Here is a 25,998-nt window from a genome sequence, read left to right on the forward strand (position 1 = left end):
AAGAACGGAAAACAAACTCCAAGTTTTAAATATCTAAAGGGCTGTGACATGGAAATGGAGCAAGCTTTGTTTCTCCTGCTCCTGGGAGTAGGGCTCAAACCAGTGGATTCAAGCTACAAGAAAGGAGATTGCAACCAAAGTACAGCATGAACTTTCTGACAGTAAGAACTGTTAGACAGTGGAAGAGACTGCCTTGGGGCTTGTGGACTCTGCTTCCTTGGAGATTTTAAAGCAGAGGTTGGGTGGCCATCTGTCAGGGGAGCCGACCTGGGCCCTGAGAGTGTTGTCATGACGTCACACTATGACGTGATGTCATGGCATCATGCTCAGCCCTTGGCTTTGAAACTTGACTTCAGGTGTCACCAGAAGTCAGGGTCAAAGGTCTCGTGAGACCTCAGAAAGCAGGCTTTGGATGAGATTCCTAAATTTCATAGCGTTGGAGTAGGGGACCCTTGTGGGTCCCAACATTAAAATTCTATGACTCTATGATTCTAAGTCTGTCTCCTCCTGTCTCTTCCTGCTCAAATGGGTGGCAGGAATCATTTCAGGTTAGAAACTGCTCCTCGGGTCAAGAATCAATGTCAGAGGTGACGACTTGGAATCAATTTGCAGCTCCAGTGACACAGGATTTGGGGGAGCAGGGGAGGACGGAAGGAATGGGAGGCAGCAGAGCTTTGTGCAAAAAGATTTCAAAGAGCTCCATGTTGCACTTGGGCTGTGCATGCCTTTTTGCAGTGGGGGAACATATAAATACAATACAATTGTATTTTGGTTTACAAACTTAATCCGTTCCTGAAGTCTGTTCTTAAACCAAATCCGTTCTTAAACTGAGGCGCGTTTTCCCTAATGAGGCCTGCTGCCGCCAGTGCCTTTCCGCCATTCGGTTTCTGTTCACAGACCGTTCACAGACCATTCGTAGACCAAGGTAAAGTTCACAAACCAGAACACTACGTCCGGTTTGCGGAATTCATAAACCAAATAGTTTGTAAACAGGACTGTTCGTAAAACAAGGTACCACTGTATGGCCAAAATGAGCAGGATTTTTTACTGCCAAAAAACCATAATCTGAAGCATGATTTGATGTTGCCAGTGATTTGTGGGTTTGTTTTAACTGTGGCTTGGTTTTACCTGTGAACTCAGCACACTCTCTTAACCACTGGTAGCCACTTCCTAGCATGGAGAACCTTCAAAGTGTCAAAAGCATAAGGCAGGAACAGCCTTATGATAGAAAAAGAAGCTTTGGGCTTTTTTCGTTGTCAGCTGAACAATTGGGTCCTTCACACTTGGTGTGAAAAGTCACAGAAATAAAGCGCAAAGCCGATTTGATAGGTGTGTGTTGTGGGCCTCTGGCACAGAGGCAAACGAAACCCCAGAAATTTGATTTGATACTGAAATAATTGTGGTCACTGCCACCTTAGCATATATCTCCAACTATTGTCTGCTTCTTTCCTTCCTTTGGTTCTACTTTATATAGTTTGCAAAGGATGCTCTCTTTTACTTACTGAATTCTTTATGGTTTCTATATATCAAATAGATTATACAATGTTGATGTGATTATTATTTGAATTTTTATTCCCCATTTTTCTCTCCAATACCCCCAAACATTCAGCTTCTGTTTATTAGGGTTTAGTTTTCACCAGTTATTCTTCATTCAATCTGTATATATCCAAACTGAATTATGATAAACCTGACCTAGAAAGGTTTTTCTTTTAAAAAGAAATTGACCCGAAGTGCTTCAGAGATCCTTGTGTGGTTTTGAGATGTTTGGCAAGAACCCACTTCTGCTCAGCTGCCTCATTCCATTTCTTAACTCAGGAGCTGTAGGGGGAGGGGTTGCACACAAACTCCTAATTTCCCATGGGACTTTGATACAGCCACTCCCTTATTTTAACACCTTGCAGGATATCATTAATGATCTGTGGGCTGCATTTGGAGCATACAAAGCTGTCTTATTGGTTCATTTAGCCCATGACCGTCTACTCCAGTGTCCTAATGCAGTGGGGATATGGATGAGGGCCAATAAACTGAATCTTGGGGAGACAGATGTTCCATGCGTAGTTGGTTCCTGTATCCAGAGGACAGGCCCACTGCTTGTCCGAGATGACCCTGCACTCCCTCCAAAGGAGCAGGTGCATAGCTTGGGAATACTCTTGGATATGTGTTAATCATGAGGGGCCCAAGTAACCCTGGTGGGTTGCAGTGCCTTTTTCCAGCTTCAATTGGTATGGCATCTATGAATGTATGTGGACTAACATGTTTTCTTCAGCAATTCCCAGGGAAAATCCCAAGATCTCAACTGGTGATTTCCTGATTCATTAAATCTGAATACCACTAATTTTAGTGCTCATCCAGCCCACTGTAGAATTTCAGTTGCCATGAACAAAACAAATAGCAAAGGCATTGAAGAATTTTATAAATCTGTCCCCCACCATTTAGAGACAGAGGGGCTGGGGACCAAGAACAACCATCTGTTGTGATATCTGATTCTTTGCACAATTGACCCTGAAGCTCAGGGCTGTGAACAGAATTAACTGTCATTAAGGCAAGAAGTTCTCATCACAGAGACTCTAATGATTGTACTGTAGCAAACAACAGAGGAATCTGTGTTTAGACTGAAGAGTTGTCCCATGCATTGAAGATGGTGGTTTTAGTGGTCTTGCTGCAGGCTTTGTTTCCTCACATGGCATGGGAGTCTCATACTGCTAAGTGCAGGGTTCAGTATCCACAACGCCCACTTCACATGTATAATCAGCCAGGAGATTTCATCATTGGTAGCATAGCTTCTCATGGTTCCTTTCTTTTCAGTTCAGCAACTTTCACTGAAGAACCCCTATCTGCATTGCCTGAAGAGCTTGTGTAAGAACTTCTTTTCTCTCTGTTTCATTTAATATTTCCATTTAGTTAAAAGGGATATATCTGAGTAGAGAAGAGCAAAGAGTGTGCTTTTCTTCACACAGGCTGCAGAAGCAGTTAACATAACCAAAGGAATCTCCACAGAGATATTCAATAATTTTTCTTTTTAAGTATTTCTTTATTTATGCACACAATCTTTGTTCTCTTCCTATCGGTTCTTTCTCTCACTACTTTCTCTTTTATACCAAGTTCCTCTTTGCTTTTTTAATCATCTTCTATCCCCTTTCTCTTTCCATTCTGGCATATCTGGTTTCGTTGTTCAGCAGTTTTCATAGACCCCATGTCCCTAACAGCTACAATTTTGCCTTAGAAGAGAAATTGCTCACTACCCTTGACAACTAGGAGCTTCCAGAATTCTTTGTAGAAGCCAGTACTGCTTAAAGCGGTATCATAATGCTATAATGCTATATTTTAGTCTTGCAGTTCTATATCTATGTACAAGTGAGAAAACTTCAATGAACTCAGGGAGATCAATGAACTGAGAGATTCTGTGTGATTATTTTTTGGGTGGCCTGCATGTTTATTGGAAATGCATTTAGATATTTTTAATGCTTTATAACCTATGTGTTTTCTTCCCTGGGCTCACTTGGGAGGAAGGGTGGGATATAGATTTCATTAATTAATAAATATTGTTCAAACTGTGAGATATTCTTCTGATCAGGAATGCAACTCTTGTTCCAGCGTTGTGCCAAAGGGTTACCAGCACATCCTGGCCTTGGCATTTGCAGTCAAGGAGATCAATGAAAACCCTCACATCTTACCAAATCTCACCTTGGGCTTCCACATCCATGACAGCTATATCAATGCAATTAAGACATATCATGCCACAATGCTACTTTTATCTACACTGGAAAAATTTCTCCCCAACTATATATGTGATACTCAGAATAATGTGACAGCTGTCATTGGGGGTCTCGACTCCCAGATCTCCCTCCATGTGGCAACTATCTTGGATATTTATAAGATTCCACAGGTAGGACACTTGTGCCTGTTTCTGAGTGGCATATGAAAATTTAAAATACTTTCATTATTATTTTTCTTCCAGCTTGTGTCATTCTCTTTGGAAACAAAAATGGTTGTTTCTTTTCCTCCTTTCCTCTGCATGTATTTTTGCAGACTGAGAGCTGCTCATTCACAAGTGAAAAAGCAAACAAGCCTACAACTGGAATATGGTTTTGATAGATTAGAACTGAATAAGGACACTACATTTTTGTGGGCACGCATAAATTTGAAAATAGATAGCATCTCTGATGAATCACAGAGCCTCTGATAAACTGACCATCTGTAGTCAAGAGCTGGGGACCTACTTTATAAAGCAGAGCATGGTTTTCAATGAAGCAACACCATGAAGTTCAAAAGCTAATTAAGCTGGTTTGAATTAAGGGAGAATTAGATGCAATGCCAGTCAAGCAATTAAAAATACTGTGATTAGCTTTAAAAAGAAATTGAGTGGCTGGTGATGCAGATTGAGATCCTTGTGTGAATGGAATTAGTGCCTTTATCCCTTTGCTCTCCCTTTCAGTTTTGCTAAGAATGTCCTCCCTTGGATCTGCGATTATTGGTAACTCAGGTTGTATGGCTGAGATATGAAATGACTCCTGATGTTAAGGATGTAGTATTTATATGGATGACCCAATGCACATACCAAGTGTAATTGACCATGCACAAAACTGCTAGGCTTTCTTCTTCTTTCCAACACACCTCTCTTTAGCTCATATATGGTCCAGCTCCAGTGATGAATGATAAAACCCCAGGACTTCCCTTCTACCAGATGGCCCCCCAAGAAGGCCACCAGTTTGCAGGGATTCTTTCTCTGCTTCTGCATTTCAGGTGGACGTGGATTGGGGTTGCTGTGGTTGACAATGAGAGTGGAGAAAGATTTCTACAAAAGGTTCTCCCACTCTTTTCAAGCAGAGGTATTTGTTTTGCCTTTCAAGAAACAATCCCCAAATTTAGTTTTCTCACTGAAGGACTCAGTCTGATGCAACAGGGAGCAAATATACATGATAGAATGATGGGTAGCAAAGCCAATGTTGTGGTGGCCTATGGAGAAGCTCCTACCACTATATTTTTTAGGTGGCTTCCATACCTATCAATGCTTGGGAGCACAAAAACAAACGTAAAAGGTAAACTATGGATATCAACAGCCCAAGTAGAGTTCATTTCATTGACCTTTCAGCGGGATTGGGATGCAACTATATTCAATGGTGCTATAACCTTCAAAATTCACTCCAATGATCTACCAGGATTTCATCAATACATTGAGGGCAGAAACCCTTTCAATGCAGAAGGTGATGATTTCATCTGGGATTTCTGGCAACATGCCTTTGGCTGTGTATTCCCACATCACATTCTGGATGATGTGATGGGGGATATCTGCACAGGAATGGAGAATTTAGAGAAGCTTCCTGCATCTCTCTTTGAAATGACAGTGCAAGGTCTAAGCTATAGCATCTACAATGCTGTCCAAGCTGTTGCCCATGCATTGCATGCCATGTTCTTACGAGGACTCAGTTACCCAGGAATGGTGGATGGAAGGAGAGAGAAACTTCAGAAGCAGCAGTTTTGGCAGGTAAGGGGCAATAAATCCTTAAGTTGCAAGAGGCTAAATATTGGGTTTTTAACGTCACTAACTACTAACAATTTTTTCTTCTTTCCTGTCTTCCCTGGCACCTGGAAATTATAGATGGCCCCTTATTCAATGTACCATCCTGCTTTCCTCACAGTCTAAAAACGTAATTTTATGTCACAGTAAGTCCCTCTCTGAGAGGCAGCAAAAGAGCAGACACAGAGAGACAAGGAGGAGGCAGTGAGGAATTCCAGAGAGAGAGGAAAGAAGCTGTGAGCAGCAGTGATCTGACCTTTGTGCACAAAGAAGGACAGTGTGGAAATAGGCAGCCAGCAAATTCTGATAATGACACCGAAGCAGTGGTGATAAGGAAAGCAAAATTTCCCAAAACTCGTAGGCGAGCAAAGTTTGCTGAGAGGTGGAGGAAGGGGGAAAAGAAACAGTGGGGGCTTTCCTGTTGTGGCAGAAAGGAGTGGCGATCAGTCTCGGCACCTGGAAGTTCCAGTGAGGACTGAATTAGCTGAGCTCTAACCAGAGCTGTTCATGGAGCAATAAATCTGAAATAATTAACTGCTGGAGTCGTGTTGTGTTTGTGTGGGGGAGACCCCAACCTGACATTTTACAAATACTTTCCAGAAATGCAACTGCATTATTCTGTAACTGTATGGAAAACACAGACACTTGATTTAGAGTCTTTCAGATTTTGCACAAGGCTCCTTGTTCTGTATGCACAATATATACTGTATACTGGTAATTCTGCTTATTTTTGTAGCATCTGTGTTTGCACTCCATTCAGTCCTAATGTATGAATGTATCTTCCTTCAATATTGTGCTTCACAGATGCCTATATATACCTGCTGGACTAGTACACCTTCACCCTTGTATTACACAGACATACACTTTCCATGCACAAGATACACAGAGATATGCTTATTTAATCCTAGGTTGTTTACCTATTCACACACCTATTCATTTCTTTTCTCAATATCAGCCCAATTACAACTACAATCTCATTCACTATTAGAAAGCCAACCACTTGAAATACAATTAGTCTTTCAGAAAGCTTTCATTGGCTATACTATAAGCCAAAATGTGGCATGCAGAATATTTGGTAAGAATTTGGTTCGGGATGAAAGGTTGTGAAGCATTAACACTTCCTTCTCTACCTGAAACCTTCAATACTGAACATGGACCCTTTTGGGCTGAAGCCACACACCTCCCCCACCCCTCCACCCCAGTTAAAACCAAGAGGATTCCAAGATACACACAACTAAGCCTACATGCAGTGCTAATGGGGAGTGGATTATAGGGAACACTGCAGGCCATATGTGAGCCCCAAATAGGCTACATATATGTTGCAGGCAGGGTTGCTCCCCTCTCTACCCTAGATATCTTTTTGAAGCATTCAGATCCACCCTTTTCTAAATGCTTGCCTTCTCTCTTTTCAATCTAGCTCCATCATTTTCTGAGAGGTGTCTCATTTAACAACAGTGCTGGAGACACAGTGTCCTTCAATCAGAACTGGGAGGTAATATCTAGCTTGGATGTTATCAACTGGGTTATTTCCTCCAACCAGTCCTTTCATAGGGTAAAAATTGGGAGGATGAATCCTGAGACTTCTCCAGATCTTGCCCTCACCCTTCATGAAGATGCCATAACATGGCATGGATGGTTTAACCAGGTAGAGTCACATTGTTAGCTAATTCAAAAGAGATTCATTCTTGAGTGAGCAATTGATGTCAAAGATTAAATTCAATTGAGAATCAGAAAAACTTACAAAATACTCATTTTATTTTACTGGATGTAAACTCATGTATTTGTCCAGGATATAATTGCACACATTTTCAATCCTAAAGGGGTGTAATATGGTGCAATCTGGTAAATTATGTATAATATCTCCTATGTATTCATTGTTTTAATACAGACGGTGATGAATTACTCTCTGCAGAGCTGATCTACGGCTTACTGAAATGTTGTGACAATTTAGCAACATAGGGAAGCTCTCCAGAACCTGGCCGGTTCCAGGTTATTCTCATGTTTCTCCTTCATTTACTGGTTAGGTTCAGCCTCTTTCTGTCTGTACTGAGAATTGTCACGCAGGGTCAAGGAAGAAAGTGAAGGAAGGAGAACCATTTTGCTGCTATGATTGCATCCCATGCCCAGAGGGAAAGATTTCAAACCAGGAAGGTAAGAGAAAAACGCAGAAATTTGGATACAGATGCAGAACTCCCATGGATGTTTACAGGGCGTTTGTTAGAGAATGTCCTATTAAGCAGTCAGGGAGTGGGCAGCTGTTGTGGCTTATTGTGACAGGCCCACATCTCTAGAGAGCATTGCTGGGGTCAAGCGGCCACGTATCAGGGAGCTCCCTGGCTGCCACTCTGGATTGTCGGGCTTTCCCACCATCTGGTCATTCAGTTCCAGCCACCTGGTCGTACGGAGTGGGTGGGGCTGTAAACTGTTAGTCCTCAGGGACTGCAGTCGGCTGAAGAACCACTCTTCCGGCCCTCCCTATTCACTGATGCTGTGGGTTTGTTCTTTGTTAATCTTTTTTCTTCCTAACGCACTGTGTTTATTGGCTTTGCTCTAGTTCAGTAATGATTCCTGTATTCAGAACCAGGAAGGAATTTGACTCTAAACAGTTTGGCCCCTTTTGTTGTTTTTGCCTTCCCCATAGCAATAGTCATATCTTTGGCAGGGAAGGCATTGGGTGGACTCCTTCTAGTCTAACATTCTACGGTGGGTGAAGTGATGCACACACCCCACCTCAGAACTGCATGATAACAGTGTACCCTGTTAGAGTGGTCTAGTTAGAAGTCTATGTCCAAAACCAAGTCGTGTAGCAGATGGCCCATAGATGTTTCTTCACCAACCTGGGAGACTCTGTGGGATATAAGCCCATTGCCCAAGCAAAGTCCAACCTACATCTGGAATCAATAAAGTTGTGGCTAAAATTAAAACCCAGACGATTGTCCTGTCCAGTCATTTCACCTTCACAGGCTTGGCCTTGCTCCCTCAAGAGGGGTCATGGTGAGTGGGTCCAAAATAAGCAGAGTTTGCCAGGCAAAATCAGCTATTCATTGTGAATTTATTCTGCTTAACTTGTGGGAATATTGGAAAAGGCTGCATCAAGCAAATGTAAATCTTAAATGTTCTAGTGTAATTCCAAATCACATTCCTTCTTGTAAAATGTCTGTGCTTTTTGAGGTGGGACTTTCTTATGCGAGAGCTCCAAATTCAATATAATAGCACATTACCCTATGTCATCATAGGGAATGAAACTTAATTTTAGCAAGTTTCATTAATAAAGATAAGTTTCCATGTGTTAGGAACTCAAATCTGCTATCATCTTTGTGACTGAACAACAATTAGTTTTGTAAGTCTACATTTGAATAAGAAGCAGATAAAATGCTTTAGGAAAATCAAAGGATTTCACCTTCCGAATATGTCAGGTAATGCTAAATAATAAAAAAATTAAATAAATTCTGTATATAATATTAATATATAATATAACTGCAAGTACTTGAAAGTCATTTTAATGAATTTATATATTTATGCATTTTACAAACATTTTACTATGGGAATATTAACTTAATAAAATATCTCTTGAATTTGCAAGTCATGTTACAGCTTTTATGCAGTCCTGATTTCGGCATTTGAAAGATGAAAAATTCAACATGCCCCAAATAATATCACAAGGATGCCTTCAGAGCACAAGATGCTGACCATGTAGCTCTCCCTACCAATTAGGCCACCATCTACCACAATTACATAGGATCAGGATCTGGTTTGAAGAATCTTAAATTTTGAGTGAGCACGAGAAATGAAGGGTGTTGATGTAATTGATAGATTATGTACGAGCTGGGGACTGTACCTTTCTTTTTTTCCAGATATGAATAACTGTGATAAATGCTCAGACAAAGACTATCCAAGCAGGAACCAAAATGCATGTATTCCCAAGGATATAAACTTCTTGTCTTATGAAGAACCTTTGGGCATCAGTTTAGTCTGCTTTATCACAGAATATATCAGAAGGCCACAGAATCCCAGTTGTTTCTGGCCTTGATTTGGTACAGTTGAGAAAGATATCCCACAGCTGTCCGATTCCCTGACCTGCAACAGTTAAGGAATTTTTGATGCGGTGGATGTCCTCTTTCATGTGGCTCTGCCACTCTGGGCAGGTGGAATCTACCACTGGTGGTATGCCTGCCAGCAGTAGTGCACGTAACTCACCCCCATGGGGTGTTTCAGGGAAAGATCTCAGCCAGAAAAGAATCTGCTGGATCCTAAACCAGCTCAGATGCTAGGAAGCTGCCTGGGAGCTGGCATAGCAAAAATACAAGATCCCCATGGGTGGCGTAGGAATCCATCCTGAGAGGAATTTTCTGGTCTGTGTTAGAAACTGCTTGAATTTTTAGAAATTTCTAAGCATTGATACCAAACCCAGGTGCCCCCTTATCAGTTCTCCAAGGTTAGTATTTGTGAGAACCAGTTAATTAAAACCTGTGAACTTGCTTCAGGATGAGAACAGAAATTGTGCGCTGGTGGCGCAGCGGCAGCAGGAGGCCCCATTAGCTAAAGTAGTACCTCAGGTTAAGAACAGTTTCAGGTTAAGAACGGACCTCCAGAATGAATTAAGTTCTTAACCCGAGGTACTACTGTAATGATTTATTATACTTTTTAAAATAAGTTTTGTTTTTTGAGTTCCTGGACCTACCCAGCTTGGTTACATTCCAGAGATGGGTCAGTCTCTACACTATGATCTGCCCTGTCTGGGGACATTGTTGTTGTTGTTTAGTCGTTTAGTCGTGTCCGACTCTTCGTGACCCCATGGACCAGAGCACGCCAGGCATGCCTGTCTTCCACTGCCTCCCGCAGTTTGGTCAGACTCATGTTTATAGCTTCGAGAACACTGTCCAACCATCTCGTCCTCTGTCGTCCCCTTCTTCTTGTGCCCTCAATCTTTCCCAACATCAGGGTCTTTTCCAGGGAGTCTTCTCTTCTCATGAGGTGGCCAAAGTATTGGAGCCTCAGCTTCACGATCTGTCCTTCCAGTGAGCACTCAGGGCTGATTTCCTTAAGAATGGAAGCGTTTGATCTTCTTGCAGTCCATGGGACTCTCAAGAGTCTCCTCCAGCACCATAATTCAAAAGCATCAATTCTTCGGCAATCAGCCTTCTTTATGGTCCAGCTCTCACTTCCATACATCACTACTGGGAAAACCATGGCTTTAACTATACGGACCTTTGTTGGTAAGGTGATGTCTCTGCTTTTTAAGATGCTGTCTAGGTTTGCCATCGCCTTTCTCCCAAGGAGCAGGCGTCTTTTAATTTCGTGACTGCTGTCACCATCTGCAGTGATCATGGAGCCCAAGAAAGTAAAATCTCTCCCTGCCTCCATTTCTTCTGCTTCTATTTGCCAGGAGGTGATGGGACCAGTGGCCATGATCTTCGTTTTTTGGATGTTGAGCTTCACACCATATTTTGCGCTCTCCTCTTTCACCCTCATTAAAAGGTTCTTTAATTCCTCCTCACTTTCTGCCATCAAGGTTGTGTCATCTGCATATCTGAGGTTGTTGATATTTCTTCTGGCAATCTTAATTCCGGCTTGGGATTCATCCAGCCCAGCCTTTCGCATGATGAATTCTGCATATAAGTTAAATAAGCAGGGAGACAATATACAGCCTTGTCGTACTCCTTTCCGAATTTTGAACCAATCAGTTATTCCATATCCAGTTCTAACTGTAGCTTCTTGTTCCACATAGATATTTCTCAGGAGACAGATGAGGTGATCAGGCACTCCCATTTCTTTAAGAACTTGCCATAGTTTGCTGTGGTCGACACAGTCAAAGGCTTTTGCATAGTCAATGAAGCAGAAGTAGATGTCTTTCTGGAACTCTCTAGCTTTCTCCATAATCCAGCGCATGTTTGCAATTTGGTCTCTGGTTCCTCTGCCTCTTCTAAATCCGGCTTGCACTTCTGGGAGTTCTTGGTCCACATACTGCTTGAGCCTTCCTTGTAGAATTTTAAGCATAACCTTCCTAGCGTGTGAAATGAGTGCAATTGTGCGGTAGTTGGAGCATTCTTTGGCACTGCCCTTCTTTGGGATTGGGATGTAGACTGATCTTCTCCAATCCTCTGGCCACTGCTGAGTTTTCAAAACTTGCTGGCATATTGAGTGTAGCACCTTAACAGCATCATCTTTTAAAATTTTAAGTAGTTCAGCTGGAATATCATCACTTCCACTGGCCTTGTTATTTGCAGTGCTTTCTAAGGCCCATTAGACTTCACTCTCCAGGATGTCTGGCTCAAGGTCAGCAACCACACTACCTGGGGTTTACGAGACATCCATTTCTTTCCGGTATAGTTCCTCTGTGTATTCTTGCCACCTCTTCTTGATGTTTTCTGCTTCTGTTAGGTCCTTACCACTTTTGTCCTTTATTATGGTAATCTTTGTACGAAATGTCCCTTTCATATCTCCAATTTTCTTGAACAGATTTCTGGTTCTTCCCATTCTGTTGTTTTCCTCTATTTCTTTGCATTGCTCGTTTAAGAAGGCCTTCTTGTCTCTCCTTGCTATTTTTTGGAAATCTGCATTCAATTTCCTGTATCTTTCACTATCTCCCTCGCATTTTCCTTGCCTTCTCTCCTCCGCTATTTGTAAGGCCTCGTTGGACAGCCACTTTGCTTTCTTGCATTTCCTTTTCATTGGGATGGTTTTCATTGCTGCCTCCTGTATAATGTTGTGAGCCTCCATTCATAGTTCTTCAGGCACTCTGTCCACCAAATCTAAATCCTTAAACCTGTTCCTCACTTCCACTGTGTATTCATAAGGGATTTGACTTAGATTGTATCTTACCGGCCCAGTGGTTTTTCCTACTTTCTTCAGTTTAAGCTTGAATTTTGCTATAAGAAGCTGATGATCTGAGCCACAGTCCGCTCCAGGTCTTGTTTTTGCTGACTGTATAGAGCTTCTCCATCTTTGGCTGCATAGAATATAATCTGATTTCGATGCTGCCCATCTGGTGATGTCCATGTGTAGAGTCGTCTCTTGTGTTGTTGGAAAAGAGTGTTTGTGATGACCAGCTTGTTCTCTTGACAGAACTCCATTAGCCTTTGCCCTGCTTCGTTTTGAACTCCAAGGCCAAACTTGCCAGTTGTTCCTTTTATCTCTTGACTCCCTACTTCAGCATTCCAATCCCCTATAATGAGAGGAACATCCTTCTTTGGTGTCAATTCTATAAGGTGTTGTAAGTCTTCATAGAATTGGTCAATTTCAGTTTCTTCAGCACCAGTGGTTGGTGCATAAACTTGGATTACTGTGATGTTAAAAGGTCTGCCTTGGATTCGTATCGAGATCATTCTATCATTTATGAGATTGCATCCCATTAAAGCTTTTGCCACTCTTTTGTTGACTATGAGGGCCACTCCATTTCTTTTACGGGATTCTTGCCCACAGTAGTAGATATGATGGTCATCCGAACTGAATTCGCCCATTCCCGTCCATTTTAGTTCACTGATGCCCCGGATGTCAATATTTATTCTTGCCATCTCATTTTTTACCACATCCAACTTACCAAGGTTCATGGTTCTTACATTCCAGGTTCCTATGCAATATTTTTCTTTACAGCATTGGACTTTCCCTTCACTTCCAGGCATATCTGCAACTGAGCGTCCTTTCGGCTTTGGCCCAGACGCTTCATCAGCTCTGGATCTACTTGTACTTGTCCTCCGCTCTTCCTCAGTAGCATGTTGGATGCCTTCCAACCTGAGGGGCTCATCTTCCAGCGTCATAACTTTTATATGCCTGTTGTCTTTGTCCATGGAGTTTTCTTGGCAGGGATACTGGAGTGGCTTGCCGGTTCGTGCTCCAGGTGGATCACGTTTGGTCAAAACTCTCTACTATGACCTGTCCATCTTGGGTGGCCCTGCACGCCTTAGCTCATAGCTTCTCCAAGTTATTCAAGCCCCTTCGCCACGGCAAGGCAGTGATCCATGAAGGGGACATTAAATATATTAATTTTAACTGAGGTATATACATTTTCATCAAGACAACCATAGCAATTCAATAAAACATTGATTTAGACCTATAAACCTCCATGACACTTATCTCACCAATCCTACTCTTCATGGTGTAAACGCTGAATGTATCCTTAAATATGAGTGTGAAATGTTCTCTGTAGAAAACAATTGCATCATGTTGTTATTAAGATTACGTGTTTTCTTTTATAGACATGAATGACTGTAATACATGCTCAGATGAAGAATATCCAAACAAGAACCAGAATTTGTGCATACCAAAGGATATAAGTTTCTTATCTTATGGAGAACCTTTGGGCATCAGCTTAGCTTGTTTTGCTCTTTACTTTTCTATGATCACAGCTCTAATGCTGGGAACATTTGTGAAGCACCACAACACGGCCCTTGTCAAAGCCAACAATCGAGACCTCACCTACACCCTCCTCATCTCACTCCTACTCTGCTTCCTTTGTGTGTTTCTATTTATAGGCCAACGGAATATGGTGACATGTCTCCTCCGACAAACGGCTTTTGGCATCATCTTCTCAGTAGCTGTTTCTTGTGTGTTGGCAAAAACTATCACAGTGGTTTTGGCTTTCATGGCCACCAAACCAGGATCTAGGATGAGGATGTGGGTGGGGAAGAGACTGACCAACTCTATTGTGGCTTCCTGCTCCCTTGTACAAGCAGGTGTCTGTGCTGCCTGGTTGGGATCCTCACCCCCATTCCCCGATGCTGATGTACACTCAGTGACTAAAGAAGTTGTACTGGAATGTAATGAGGGATCTGTGAGTATGTTTTACTGTGTCCTGGGCTACATGGGCTTCCTGGCTCTTGCCAGCTTCACTGTGGCCTTCTTTGCCAGGAAGTTACCTGACAGTTTCAATGAAGCAAAATTCATCACTTTCAGTATGCTGGTCTTTTGCAGTGTTTGGCTATCTTTTCTTCCAACCTACCTTAGTACCAAGGGGAAATACATGGTAGCTGTGGAGATCTTCTCTATCTTAGCCTCCGGTGCTGGTCTGCTGTGCTGCATCTTTGCTCCCAAATGCTACATTATTTTGTTGCGACCTGAGCTGAACAACAGAGAGCATCTAGTAAGAAGTAAGGTCTGAAGTGTTGTTGCGTCTGCATCATACCATATAATTTCAAAATCTAGTGTTGTACATCAGCGTGCAAAGCAGAATAATAGCTGGTAAGGATTTCCTCCTATAGGGTACAGGTTACTGGTCCTTCACTGAGACTTTGCCAGGGGTGCCTCATTCTATTTCTAAATTTGGGATCTGTAGGGTGGGGGGTGCACACAAACTCCTATTCTTTTCATTGGACTTAGAAATAAGGGACTCATTGTATCTAAGACCTTGTAGGCTTTCATACATGATCTGTGGGCTGCATTTGGAGCATACACAGTTGATTTGTTGGTTCATTTAGCTCAGGATTGTCTGGGCCAGTGTCCCAAGGCAGTGGTGAACTGGATGAGGGGCAAAAAACCAAATCTTGGGAAGACAGATGTTCTATGTTGAGTTGGTTCCGGCATCCAGAAGACGGGCCCACTGCTTGTCCTGGATGAGTCTAAATTCCCTCTAAAGGAGCAGGTGCGTAGCTTGGGAATGCTCTTGGATATGTGTTAATCATGAGAGGCCCAAGTGATCCTGGTGGGTTGCAGTGCCTTTTACCAGCTTCATTTCTTATGGCATCTATGAATGTACATTATGTGGACAAACATGTTTTCCATAGCAATTCCCAGGGGAAATGCCCAGATCTGAACAGGTGATTTCCTGATTCATTAATTCTGAAAAGTGCCAATTTTTGTGCTCATCCAGCCCACTGTAGAATTTCAGTTGCCATGAACAAAACAAGTAGCAAAGGCACTAAAGGATATTACAAATCTGTCCCCCACCATTTACAGACGGAGGGGCTGGGGACCAAGAACAGCCATCTGTTGTGATCTCTGATTCTTTGCACTATTGACCCTGAAGCTCAGGATTATCTGGCTATGTGCGCAGAGTTAGGGCAGCATCACTTAGAATCTAGGGGCTGAATTATTACTAAAAAAAATCACTTTAATACAGACCTGGAGAGTTTACCAACTTCTTTATTGAGAAATACACATAATTTTACATGGTTTGCTGATATTACCCTCAAACTCAGGCAAATAGGGGTTGCAACAGATTCCCTTCTTCTATCGGATGAGTCACAAATCTTCTTTCTCATCAAGCAGAGACTGCTAGACCATGAAATGCAAAAACTCTACCCCTCCCAGCTTTTTGTATTTTCATGGAGCAATGCCTTATTATTTTTATAATTTAGATACTCCATCGCATCACAGATATTTTATGCTAGCTTGTCTAAATGCAATCCCCTCATCTGCTCTGTTCGGAAGGTTTCCCATTCCAGAACAGATTCTGCTCCTGTAATAAGAAAACACAAGTTGCAATACATCACATAATTTTGGGTTACTGTCTTCTTGACGCCCTTCGCAGAGATCTCCTAGGGACGCCCTTACAGCTTAAAATATTTGTTTCTGGCACTTTTCTTGGAAACAGAATGGAAGAAGTGGGAATGGAAGTATGATTTTCTTTAAACTAGAATGAAAAATCATGGCAAATGCAACAGGAAATGGGATCAGAAGATATGGAACTGGATGTGAATTAATTAATACAAAGTAAATAAATATGGAATATTGTTCTAACATATGACCACAGCAGAAAGACTCTTGTGTGATTAAAGACAAAGAGATTTAGCATTGTTTAAAAAGTTTGGGGGAAAGCTTACATAAGGATATAATCCCTAAAATACCGTATTTTTTGCTTTATAGTGTGCACCTTTTCCCCTCCAAAAATTAAGGGGAAATGTGTGTGCGTCTTATGGAGCGAATACAGGCTCCTTGACTTCAGCGATAGCAATGCGAAGCCTCCAAAGCGCAGAGGGAGCGCTCCCTCCGCGCTCCTGAGGCTTTGCATTGCTTTCGCTGAAGCCTGGAGAGCGAGAGGGGTCAGTGCGCACGGACCCCTCTCACTCTCCAGGCCTCAGTGATAGCCGTTTGAAGCCTTCGGAGTGCAGTGCGAGTCCCCGCTGGGCTCCACAGGCTTCAGGTTCCTTTTGCTGAAGCTGGGGAAGCAAGACTCTCCTGGCTTCAGCAGAGAGGGAGAGTTGCACAGCGCCCCTTCAGCCAAGCGGGAGGAGAAATGGAAGGGGCTCTGTTTCTCCTCCCGCTTCGCTGAAGGGTCGCTGAGCAGAGAGGGGGAGAATTTTTTTTCTTGTTTTCCCCCTCTAAAACAAGGTGCATCCTATGGTCCGGTACGCCCTATAGAGCGAAAAATACGGTAGTTTGCTGCAGGTCCAGACTTGTCCTCTGTTATTTCTTGCTCTGGCCCATTCCAAGCCCATATGCCCCTTGCCATGGTGAAGAGGAGCAGGAACTGGGGAACAAAATTGATGTAAACATCTGCCACAGCACAAGGGTAAATGAAGGGGCTTGACTGCTAATAAGGAGAAAATCAGCCTTTCATGTTTTGTTATTGCATGTGAATGAATAGTGTACTAGAACTCACAGACTGGGGAGAATCATCATATGGAAGGAAAAATGGAAGGGGCTCTGTTTCTCCTGCCGCTTCTCTGAAGGGTCGCTGAGCAGAGAGGGGGAGTTTTTTTTTCTTGTTCTCCCCCTCTAAAACAAGGTGCGTCCTATGGTGCAGTGTGCCCTATAGAGCGAAAAATACAGTAGTTTGCTGCAGGTCCAGCTTGACTGCTAATGAGGAGAAAATCAGCCTTTCACGTTTTGTTATTGCTTGTGAATGAATAGTGCACTGGAACTCACAGATTGGGGGAAATCATCAAGGAGAGAATGGGTTCTTTTTCGTTTGAGGGCCTTCCTCCTTTATACTAACAGTTTACAAAGTAACTTTCTTTACAAGTATTTTGTATTTTTAATTAAAAGTTAATGGCTGTCTTTTAGCTCACTGACTATATTTTGTTAAAGCTAAATGTACTTTACATGTTGAAATTTGTAAAACTGCTGAGTTAAGAAATACAGAATCAAATGGAGCTTTCTCTCAAACAACTATGACATGTATGGAATAGAGGTCCTGCCTCATGGCTTCTTCAGAGATGTGAAATGAGGTTCCCATGGCCTGATTCCAAGATGCTACATACACCATTTTACATTTTGGAGTCTCCTTTGGCTACAGGAGCTGTTAGGATGAATTCCTAACTTCACCATTTCCCTCTCCACCACTGTTCCCATATAATTAACGAAGGAGAATTTAAAATGAGAGTTGTAAATATTCCCCAGCAATCCTACAGGGAACCCAGCATTTTGTCTTTCTAATTACCTTACCTACAGATCAAAAGGTCTGTAATTAATTCTGCTGCTACTCAAACCCCTGGTGAAGCTTCAGTGGCCACTGGAAAAACTCAAAGCAAAGCTTGCGGATGGTCTGATAAATATAGACATGATTATGATCCTCAATATTCAAGATTTCTCATGAAACTATAGTACCTTTCAGGTTAGACAGTTTTAATATCTTGATAGTTCTGTAGAAGAAATTAAATGAATCTGTGGATAGATAGAATATGTGCCCTTGTATGCAAGATGTTGGTTGTCTTACTGCTGGCACTATTTACTCCAAAGGTATGTCAGCTCCACATAGCAAATTGCAAGGTTCCATATATACACCAGCCACTTCATAAGTACCATCGATCAGGAGATTTTATCATTGGTGGCATTGCTTCTCATGGTGGCTTTGTCTCCAATCCAGGAACCTTCACTGAACAAGCCCCACCGGAATTATCTGAAGAGCTTGTGTAAGAATGTTTTGTTCCCCCTTCTATTTATTATGTCGCTGGAGTGGTCAGTCCTAGAGCAGCAGCCAACGGTCAAGAAGGCAGTTTCTGCACATGCTGTAGAGAGAATTGAGAAGTACATGGGGCCTGTCAACTTGGGAAGGTCACTCTCTAGGAGAAGGATTACTCTGATCCCAAATCTCTGTTGCCTTGTGAGATATCTTTGTGAGAAGAAAAGGTTGAGCAGTAAACCCTGAACAAATCTTGAATAGAGTCCCTAAGATGGTTGGATGGTGCCTTGTGTGCCTCCAGGAGATTTCATTATTGGTAGCATAGCTTCTCCAGATGCCTTTATTTTCAGTTCAGCAACTTTCACTGAAGAACCCCTATCTGCATTGCCTGAAGAGCTTGTGTAAGAACTAGTTTTGTGTCTGTTTTTATTTTCATTTAATATTTCCATTTAGTTAAAAGAAATATCTCTGCAGAAGATCACACAACCAGAGGAATCTCCAAAGGGAAATGCAAGAGGTCTCTCTCTCTCTCTCTCTCTCTCTCTGTGTGTGTGTGTGTGTGTGTGTGTGTGTGTAGGAAGGATTTATTTGTTTAAGCACACAATCTTTGTTCTCTTCCTTTTGGTTCTTTCTCACTACTTTATTGCATCACATTCCTCCTTGTTTTTTACTCATCTTGTGCCCCCTTTTCTGTTTCTATTCTGGCACCACTCATTTTGTTGTTCAGCAGTTATCATAGACCATCCTCACAGTAGGTAGGAGACCTCATTCCAGTAACAGTACCCTGAGAAATTGACTGAGAAATTGCTCTCACTAACCTTAACAAACAGCAGCTTCCATGATTCTTTGTGGAAGCCAAGCCTGTTTAAAGTGGTATCATATTGCTATAGAAGTATGGTTATATAATGTGCTTCTGTGGGCTGAGCAGAAAGTTGTGCTGCCTAATAATTTTATTTATGCTACCTTGCTTGGTGGTAAAAACTATACTGTAGTAAATAATGTACTGGTTTAAATGCATAGTCTTGTGCTTGAAATAGCTCCTTTATTCTGTGCATTTTGCCAAAGTGTCTTTAAAAAGGAATCTCACTGAGAATGTATAGCATATGGTGTGTTCTGGAGTTGGCATTGTGTAGTTTTTCCTTATGCTAAAGACTGCCTAAATCTAAAGATTTAAGCTAAAGACTGCCTCAGAATAGATAGGACCTAAATGTGATTACTGTAAATAGATTTAGAGCATTGTTGTCTTTCAGCAAAAAGCAGAAGAGAAAGAAAACCCCACTGTGGTAGTGGGTATATTTGGGAGGGGGGACAGTTTATTCCAATGTAACAATGTATGGGATTTCAGCCTTACAATTCAGTATCTATAAATATTGTTGGAACTGTGAGATATTCTTCTGATCAGGAATGCAACTCTTGTTCCAGCGTGGTGCCTAAGGGTTACCAGCATATCCTGGCCTTGGCATTTGCAGTCAAGGAGATCAATGAAAACCCTCACATCTTACCAAATCTCACCTTGGGCTTCCACATCTATGACAGCTATGTCACTGCAATTAAGACCTATCATGCCACAATGCTACTTTTATCTACACTGGAGAAATTTCTCCCCAACTATATATGTGATACACAGAATAATCTGACAGCTGTCATTGGGGGTCTTGACTCCCAGATCTCCCTCCATGTGGCAACTATCTTGGATATTTATAAGATTCCACAGGTAGGACACCTATGCCTGTTTCTGAGTGGAATATGAAAATTCAGTAAGGCAGTCATACTTTTTCTTTATTTCTTCCAGCTTGTATTATGCTGTTTAGAAACATAAATGGGAACATTGGGAATAATCATATCAATTATTCTTTTCTTTCTTTCCTTTGCATGTATTATGCACACTGAGAGCAGTTCACAGCTGAAAAACAAAAAGCCTATAACTGGAACATGATTTCCCTAGATTAGAACTGAATTTGAAAATAGATAGTATCCTCGGCTGAATCACAAACCCTGTTATGAACGGCCCATCTGTAGGCATAAATTGAGAACCAACTTTATAAAATAGATCCTGATTTCCTCTGAAGCAACACCATAAAGTTGAAAAACTAATTAAGTTGATTTTAACTGAGGGGGAATTAGATGCTATGCCAGTCAGACAATTAAAAATACTGTGATTAGCTGATGGAGATTGAGCTCCTTATGTGAATGGAAATAGTTTGTATATCCCATTGCTCTGTAATTCAGGATTGATCAGAACTCTGCTGGGTCTTTCATCATTGCTGACTCAGGTAGTACAGTTTAGATATGAAATGCTTCCTGATGCTAAAGATGCACTATTTATATGGATGTTCAAATGGACATGTCAACTGCATTTCACAATGCATAACACTGCTATATAAATGGATGCTGTTTCTTCTCTCTTTCCAACACACCTCTCTTTAGCTCATATATGGCCCGGCTCCAGTGATGAATGATAAAACACCAGGACTTCCTTTCTACCAGATGGCCCCCCAAGAAGGCCACCAGTTTGCAGGGATTCTTTCTTTGCTTCTGCATTTCAAGTGGACGTGGATTGGGGTCGCTGTGGTTGACAATGACAGTGGAGAAAGATTTCTACAAAATGTGCTCCCACTCTTTTCAAACAGAGGTATTTGTTTTGCCTTTCAAGAAAGAATCCCCAAATTTACTTTTCTCACTGAAGGACTCGCTCTGATGCAACAGGGAGCAAATATACATGATAGAATGATGGGTAGCAAAGCCAATGTTGTGGTGGTCTATGGAGAAGCTTCTACCACTGTATTTTTTAGATGGCTTCCATATCTATCAATGCTTAGGAGGATGAAAACAAATGTAAACGGTAAAGTATGGATATTTACAGCCCAATTTGAGTTCATTTCATTGGCCTTTCAACGAGATTGGGATGCAGAAATATTCAATGGTGGTATATCCATCAGAATTCACTCCAATGATCTACCACGATTTCATCAATATGTTGAGAACAGGAACCCTTCCAATGCAGAAGGTGATGATTTCATCTGGGATTTCTGGCAACAAGCCTTTGGCTGTGTATTCCCACATCGCATTCCAGGTGATGCCAAGGGGAATATCTGCACTGGGAAAGAGAGAGTGGAGAATCTTCCTGCATCTCTCTTTGAAATGACAGTGCAAGGTCTAACCTACAGCATCTACAATGCTGTCCACACTGTTGTCCATGCATTGCATGCCATGTTCTTACAAAGACTCAGATACCCAGGAATGGTGGATGGAAGGAGAGAGAAGCTTCAGAAGCAGCAGTTTTGGCAGGTAAGGGGCAATAAATCATTAGGTTGCATGAGACTACAGCGGTACCTCAGTCTACGAACTGAATTCATCCCAGAAGTCCATTCTTAAACCAAAGTGTTCTTAAACTGAGGCGCGCTGTCCCTACTGAGGCCTCCCGCCACTGGTGCCCTTCCACCATTCAGCTTCCGTTTGTCTTCTGAGGCAAAGTTTGCTAGCCGGAATACCTACTTCCGGTTTTGCGGAGTTCATTAACCAAATAGTTTGTGAACAGGACTGTTTGTAGAGCGAGGTATCACTGTATATAGTGAGTGTTCAAGTTCCCTAAGAAATATTTCCTCCTCCTTGCCTTCCCTGGTGATCTGTGTAGCATCCCCATCTGCAATCTTTGCAGGATGAATCTTCCTTCAATCTGTTACTTCAAATTTGTTCAGGTATGCTGATGATCCAGCAGACTCTCATCCTTTTATTCCACATACATACACTCTCCATGCACAAAAGCACAGAAAGACATTTATTTACTCCTAGATTATTAACCTTTTCACACATACACCCATTCATTTCTTTTCTCGCTATCACCCCAATTCACAGTTATTACGGTATATCATTCCTTGGCTGCAATATGAGGCTCTTTTCAAGAACTAATGGGGCATGCAGAACTTTTGATGGCTTGGGGGGGAGTTTAGAAGCATTAACACTTCCCTCTCTACCTAAAACCTATCTAAAACATCCCCCATATTAATACCAATAGGATTCCAAAATACACACATCTAGGCCTTCATGCACAGCTAATAGGGAGTGAAGAAAAAGGGAAATTGCAGGCCATCCATGAGCCCCAAATAGGCTACATGCATGTTTCAGGCAGTGGGACTCCCCTCTCTGCACTAGATCTCTTTCTGAAACATTCAGATCCACCCTTTTCTAAATGCTTTCTTTCTTTCTTTTTCTATCTAGCTCCATCATTTTCTGAGAGCTGTCTCATTCAACAACAGTGCTGGAGACATGGTGTCCTTCAATCAGAATGGGGAAGTAATATCTAGTCTGGACATTATCAACTGGGTTATTTCCTCCAACCAGTCCTTTCATAGGGTAAAAGTTGGAAGAATGGATCCTGAGGCTCCTCCAGACCAAGCCTTCACCCTTCATGAAGATGCCATAATATGGCACAAATGGTTTAACCAGGTAGACTCACATTGTTAGCTAATTCAAAAGAAATTCATTCTAAAACGAGCAATGATTATTTGCCTTGATGTCTAAGATAAAGTACACTTGAGGATCAGGGGGGGAAACCTTATGAAAAAATCTCAATTATTTGCTTGATGTAAATTGATGTATTTGTCCAGGATGTGTGTGTTTATCGCTCTCTTCCCAAATGCAATGTAATGTTGTGTGACCCCTAAAACTATCTATGATATCTGCTATGTATTCTTTGTCTTAACACAGACAAGAATGCACTCAATGCAGAGCTGAACCTGACTGATTCCAAACTCATCATTCTCATGAATATCATGCTTCTGCTTCATTTACGGATTAGGTTCAGCCTCTTTCTGTCTGTACTGAGAATTGTCACGCAGGATCAAGGAAGAAAGTGAAGGAAGGAGAACCGTTTTGCTGCTATGATTGCATCCCATGCCCAGAGGGAAAGATTTCAATCCAGGAAGGTAAGAGATATTTACCTTTAGAGGAATTTGGATCCAGATGCAGTACTTCTATTGAGTTCCCTTTAACAGGAATGGGACAAATTAAGCCATGATTAACTGCTCCACTTGCTTTCAAAGGGACCAAGTGATACACAGGACACTTCCATACAATCACTTCATTGGAGCCTTCATCCTGATTTGTGTGCACAATGTTTACAAGGAGTTTGTTCAATTAAAAGCTGAATGTGCTAGACAAAAGTAGATGTTTATTGTGTACTCATTCTACTTAGTTTGTGTGAATGTCAGAAAAGGTTGCATCAAGAAAATGTAATCTCAAACTTTCCAGTGTACTCCCCAATCACTTTCCTTATTGTAAACAGTCTGTGCTTTTTGAGGTGGGGGCTTCTTGGACAAGAGCTCCAAACCCACTTTAATGGCAGAACTTGAATTTGCACATATGTGATTTAATCCCACACCCAAATACTGGCAGTCTGGATGCACCATATATATTCCGTACATATATGCATATATTCATACATATTCATTCAGTACATCATCCTTTTCCTTGAGATCTCTCCCACTTCACCATCATTCAGTACAGGGTTTATTTTGCCTCACCAGGTATTATTGCTCTTTCACAAGTATGGGATGTCTTTAGCATGCCTTTCTGTTCATATCTGCAATAGCACCTTAGAGCATGTCATCTTACGCAATGAAATTTAAATTTTGTGAATTTCTTCAGTAAAAATAAGTTTTTGATGTGAGGAATTCAAATCTGCTCTTATCTTTGTGATGTAGCTTGTAAGTCTACATTTGATTGAATAGTACATAAATGGCTTTGGTAAGCCAAAGAAGTTTAATTTTACCTTCTCAAAATGTCAGGTAATGCTAAATAATAATAATAAATATAATATTAATATATGATATATAATATAACTGGAAGTAATTGTCAGTCACTTTTAATGACTTCATGCATCTGTACACTTATTTTACATACCATGCAAAACTGTACAGTGGTACCTCTGGTTATGTACTTAATTCATTCCAGAGGTCCATTCTTAACCTGAAGCTGTTCTTAACCTGAAGCACCACTTTAGCTAATGGGGCCTCCCACTGCTGCTGCTGCGCCGCCGCGTGATTTCTGTTCTCATCCTGAAGCAAAGTTCTTAACCCAAGGTACTATTTTTGGGTTAGCGGTGTCTGTAACCTGAAGCGTATGTAACCCGAGGTACCACTGTATCTTAAACAAAACAATTTTTAACTTCCGAATTCATACTCCAAATTTTGAGCACCACTCATATTTGGAATTCAGCACACTATATAATACAACATGGATGGTCTTAGAGCACAAGTTGTGGTACCATTTAGCTCTCTACCAATTAGGCCACCAACTACCACAATTACATAGGATCACAAAGCGCAGAATGTATGTTCTCACTCGAAGAGATCCTTATATTCTGAGTGAACAAAAAAAAATGAAGCATGTTGATGTGATTGATGGATTATGTATGAGCTGGGGACTGTACTGTTCTTTCTTTTTCCCCAGATATGAATGACTGTGATAAATGCTCAGACAAAGACTATCCAAGCAAGAACCAAGATGCATGTATTCCCAAGGATATAAGCTTCTTGTCTTACGAAGAACCTTTGGGTATCAGTTTAGTCTGCTTTTCGCTTTCATTTTCTCTGATCACAGCTCTGGTGCTGGGTACATTTGTGAAGCACCATGACACTCCCATAGTCATTGCAAACAACAGGAACCTCACCTACACTCTCCTCATTTCTCTCCTGCTCTGCTTCCTTTGTGCACTGCTCTTCCTGGGCCAACCAGAGAAGCTGACATGTCTCCTCCGACAAACCACTTTTGGCATCATCTTCTCAGTGGCTGTTTCTTGTGTATTGGCAAAAACCATCACTGTGGTTCTGGCTTTCATGGCCACCAAACCTGGATCCAGGATGAGGAGATGGGTGGGGAAGGGATTGGCCAACACCATTGTCCTTTGCTGCTCCTTTGTCCAGGCAGGGATCTGTATTGTGTGGCTAGCAACCTTTCCCCCATTTCCAGATGTAGACAGTTACTCAGGGGCTAAAGAAATTATACTAGAATGCAATGAGGGGTCTGTGGTGATGTTTTACATTGTTCTGAGCTATATGGGCTTCCTGGCAATTATTAGTTTCATTGTTGCTTTCCTTGCCAGGAAATTACCTGACAGTTTCAATGAAGCCAAGTTCATCAGTTTCAGCATGTTGGTCTTTTGCAGTGTTTGGCTATCCTTTATTCCATCCTACCTGAGCACCAAGGGAAAATACATGGTTGCTGTGGAGATCTTCTCTATCCTAGCCTCTGGTGCTGGACTGCTGGGATGCATCTTTTCCCCCAAATGTTATATTATTGTGTTCAGGCCTCAGCTGAACAAGAGGGAGCAGCTAATAAGAAAGAAGAATTAAAAAATGAAAGAATGAAAGAAAAACTGTCCTTTCCTCATCAAAAGGGACTGCGTGTATGTTTCTTTCTGTATATACAGTAGAACAGTTCACTGTTGTCCAATTCTCCTTGGCTGGAAAAAAATCAGTTGGAAACTACAAAAGCACAGAAAAGCTCCTTCCTTAAAAACTACAGTTGCAACTTTCAAATCTAGATGAAATCTACTAATTCCTACCTAGTCCACACTTTCTTCTTTTATCTACAAAAGTTAAATCAGTTTGGAATAATGAATTCAGTCTACAAAATCACAAAGAAAAGTCTTTCTTAAAAACTACCTTTGGATTTTTCAATTCTAGATGGAAACAACTAATCT

The 25,998-nt window shown here is 41.6% G+C and overlaps 2 protein-coding genes across 2 annotated transcripts; both read left to right on the plus strand.

Annotated features, from left to right (window-relative positions):
• Window positions 1–2,638: 2,638 nt before the first annotated feature.
• LOC128398878 (vomeronasal type-2 receptor 26-like) lies at window positions 2,639–14,615 on the plus strand. The gene is made up of 6 exons (XM_053360142.1): window positions 2,639–2,856; window positions 3,595–3,886; window positions 5,093–5,485; window positions 6,936–7,163; window positions 7,543–7,669; window positions 13,714–14,615. Exons 1-6 carry the CDS (start codon window positions 2,639–2,641, stop codon window positions 14,613–14,615), a joined length of 2,160 nt encoding a protein of 719 aa, XP_053216117.1.
• Window positions 14,616–18,094: 3,479 nt separating this feature from the next.
• On the plus strand, window positions 18,095–25,648 carry LOC128398879 (vomeronasal type-2 receptor 26-like). The gene is made up of 6 exons (XM_053360143.1): window positions 18,095–18,306; window positions 19,719–20,010; window positions 20,724–21,584; window positions 22,515–22,742; window positions 23,095–23,221; window positions 24,747–25,648. Exons 1-6 carry the CDS (start codon window positions 18,095–18,097, stop codon window positions 25,646–25,648), a joined length of 2,622 nt encoding a protein of 873 aa, XP_053216118.1.
• Window positions 25,649–25,998: the final 350 nt, after the last annotated feature.

Source organism: Podarcis raffonei, chromosome 13 (genome assembly GCF_027172205.1).
Source record: "Podarcis raffonei isolate rPodRaf1 chromosome 13, rPodRaf1.pri, whole genome shotgun sequence".
NCBI classification, from domain to species: domain Eukaryota; kingdom Metazoa; phylum Chordata; class Lepidosauria; order Squamata; family Lacertidae; genus Podarcis; species Podarcis raffonei.

What these genes read in the sequence shown, in the direction of transcription:
- LOC128398878 (XM_053360142.1), top strand. Translation starts at nt 2,639, where the DNA reads ATGGTGGTTTTAGTGGTCTTGCTGCAGGCTTTGTTTCCTCACATGGCA. An exon ending in AGAAGCAGCAGTTTTGGCAG is followed by an intron (nt 5,486 to 6,935) that starts GTAAGGGGCAAT and finishes TTTTCAATCTAG; the next exon opens with CTCCATCATTTTCTGAGAGG. An exon ending in AAAGATTTCAAACCAGGAAG is followed by an intron (nt 7,670 to 13,713) that starts GTAAGAGAAAAA and finishes TTTCTTTTATAG; the next exon opens with ACATGAATGACTGTAATACA.
- LOC128398879 (XM_053360143.1), top strand. Translation starts at nt 18,095, where the DNA reads ATGTTGGTTGTCTTACTGCTGGCACTATTTACTCCAAAGGTATGTCAG. An exon ending in GAATTATCTGAAGAGCTTGT is followed by an intron (nt 18,307 to 19,718) that starts GTAAGAATGTTT and finishes CTCTTGTTCCAG; the next exon opens with CGTGGTGCCTAAGGGTTACC. An exon ending in AAAGATTTCAATCCAGGAAG is followed by an intron (nt 23,222 to 24,746) that starts GTAAGAGATATT and finishes CTTTTTCCCCAG; the next exon opens with ATATGAATGACTGTGATAAA.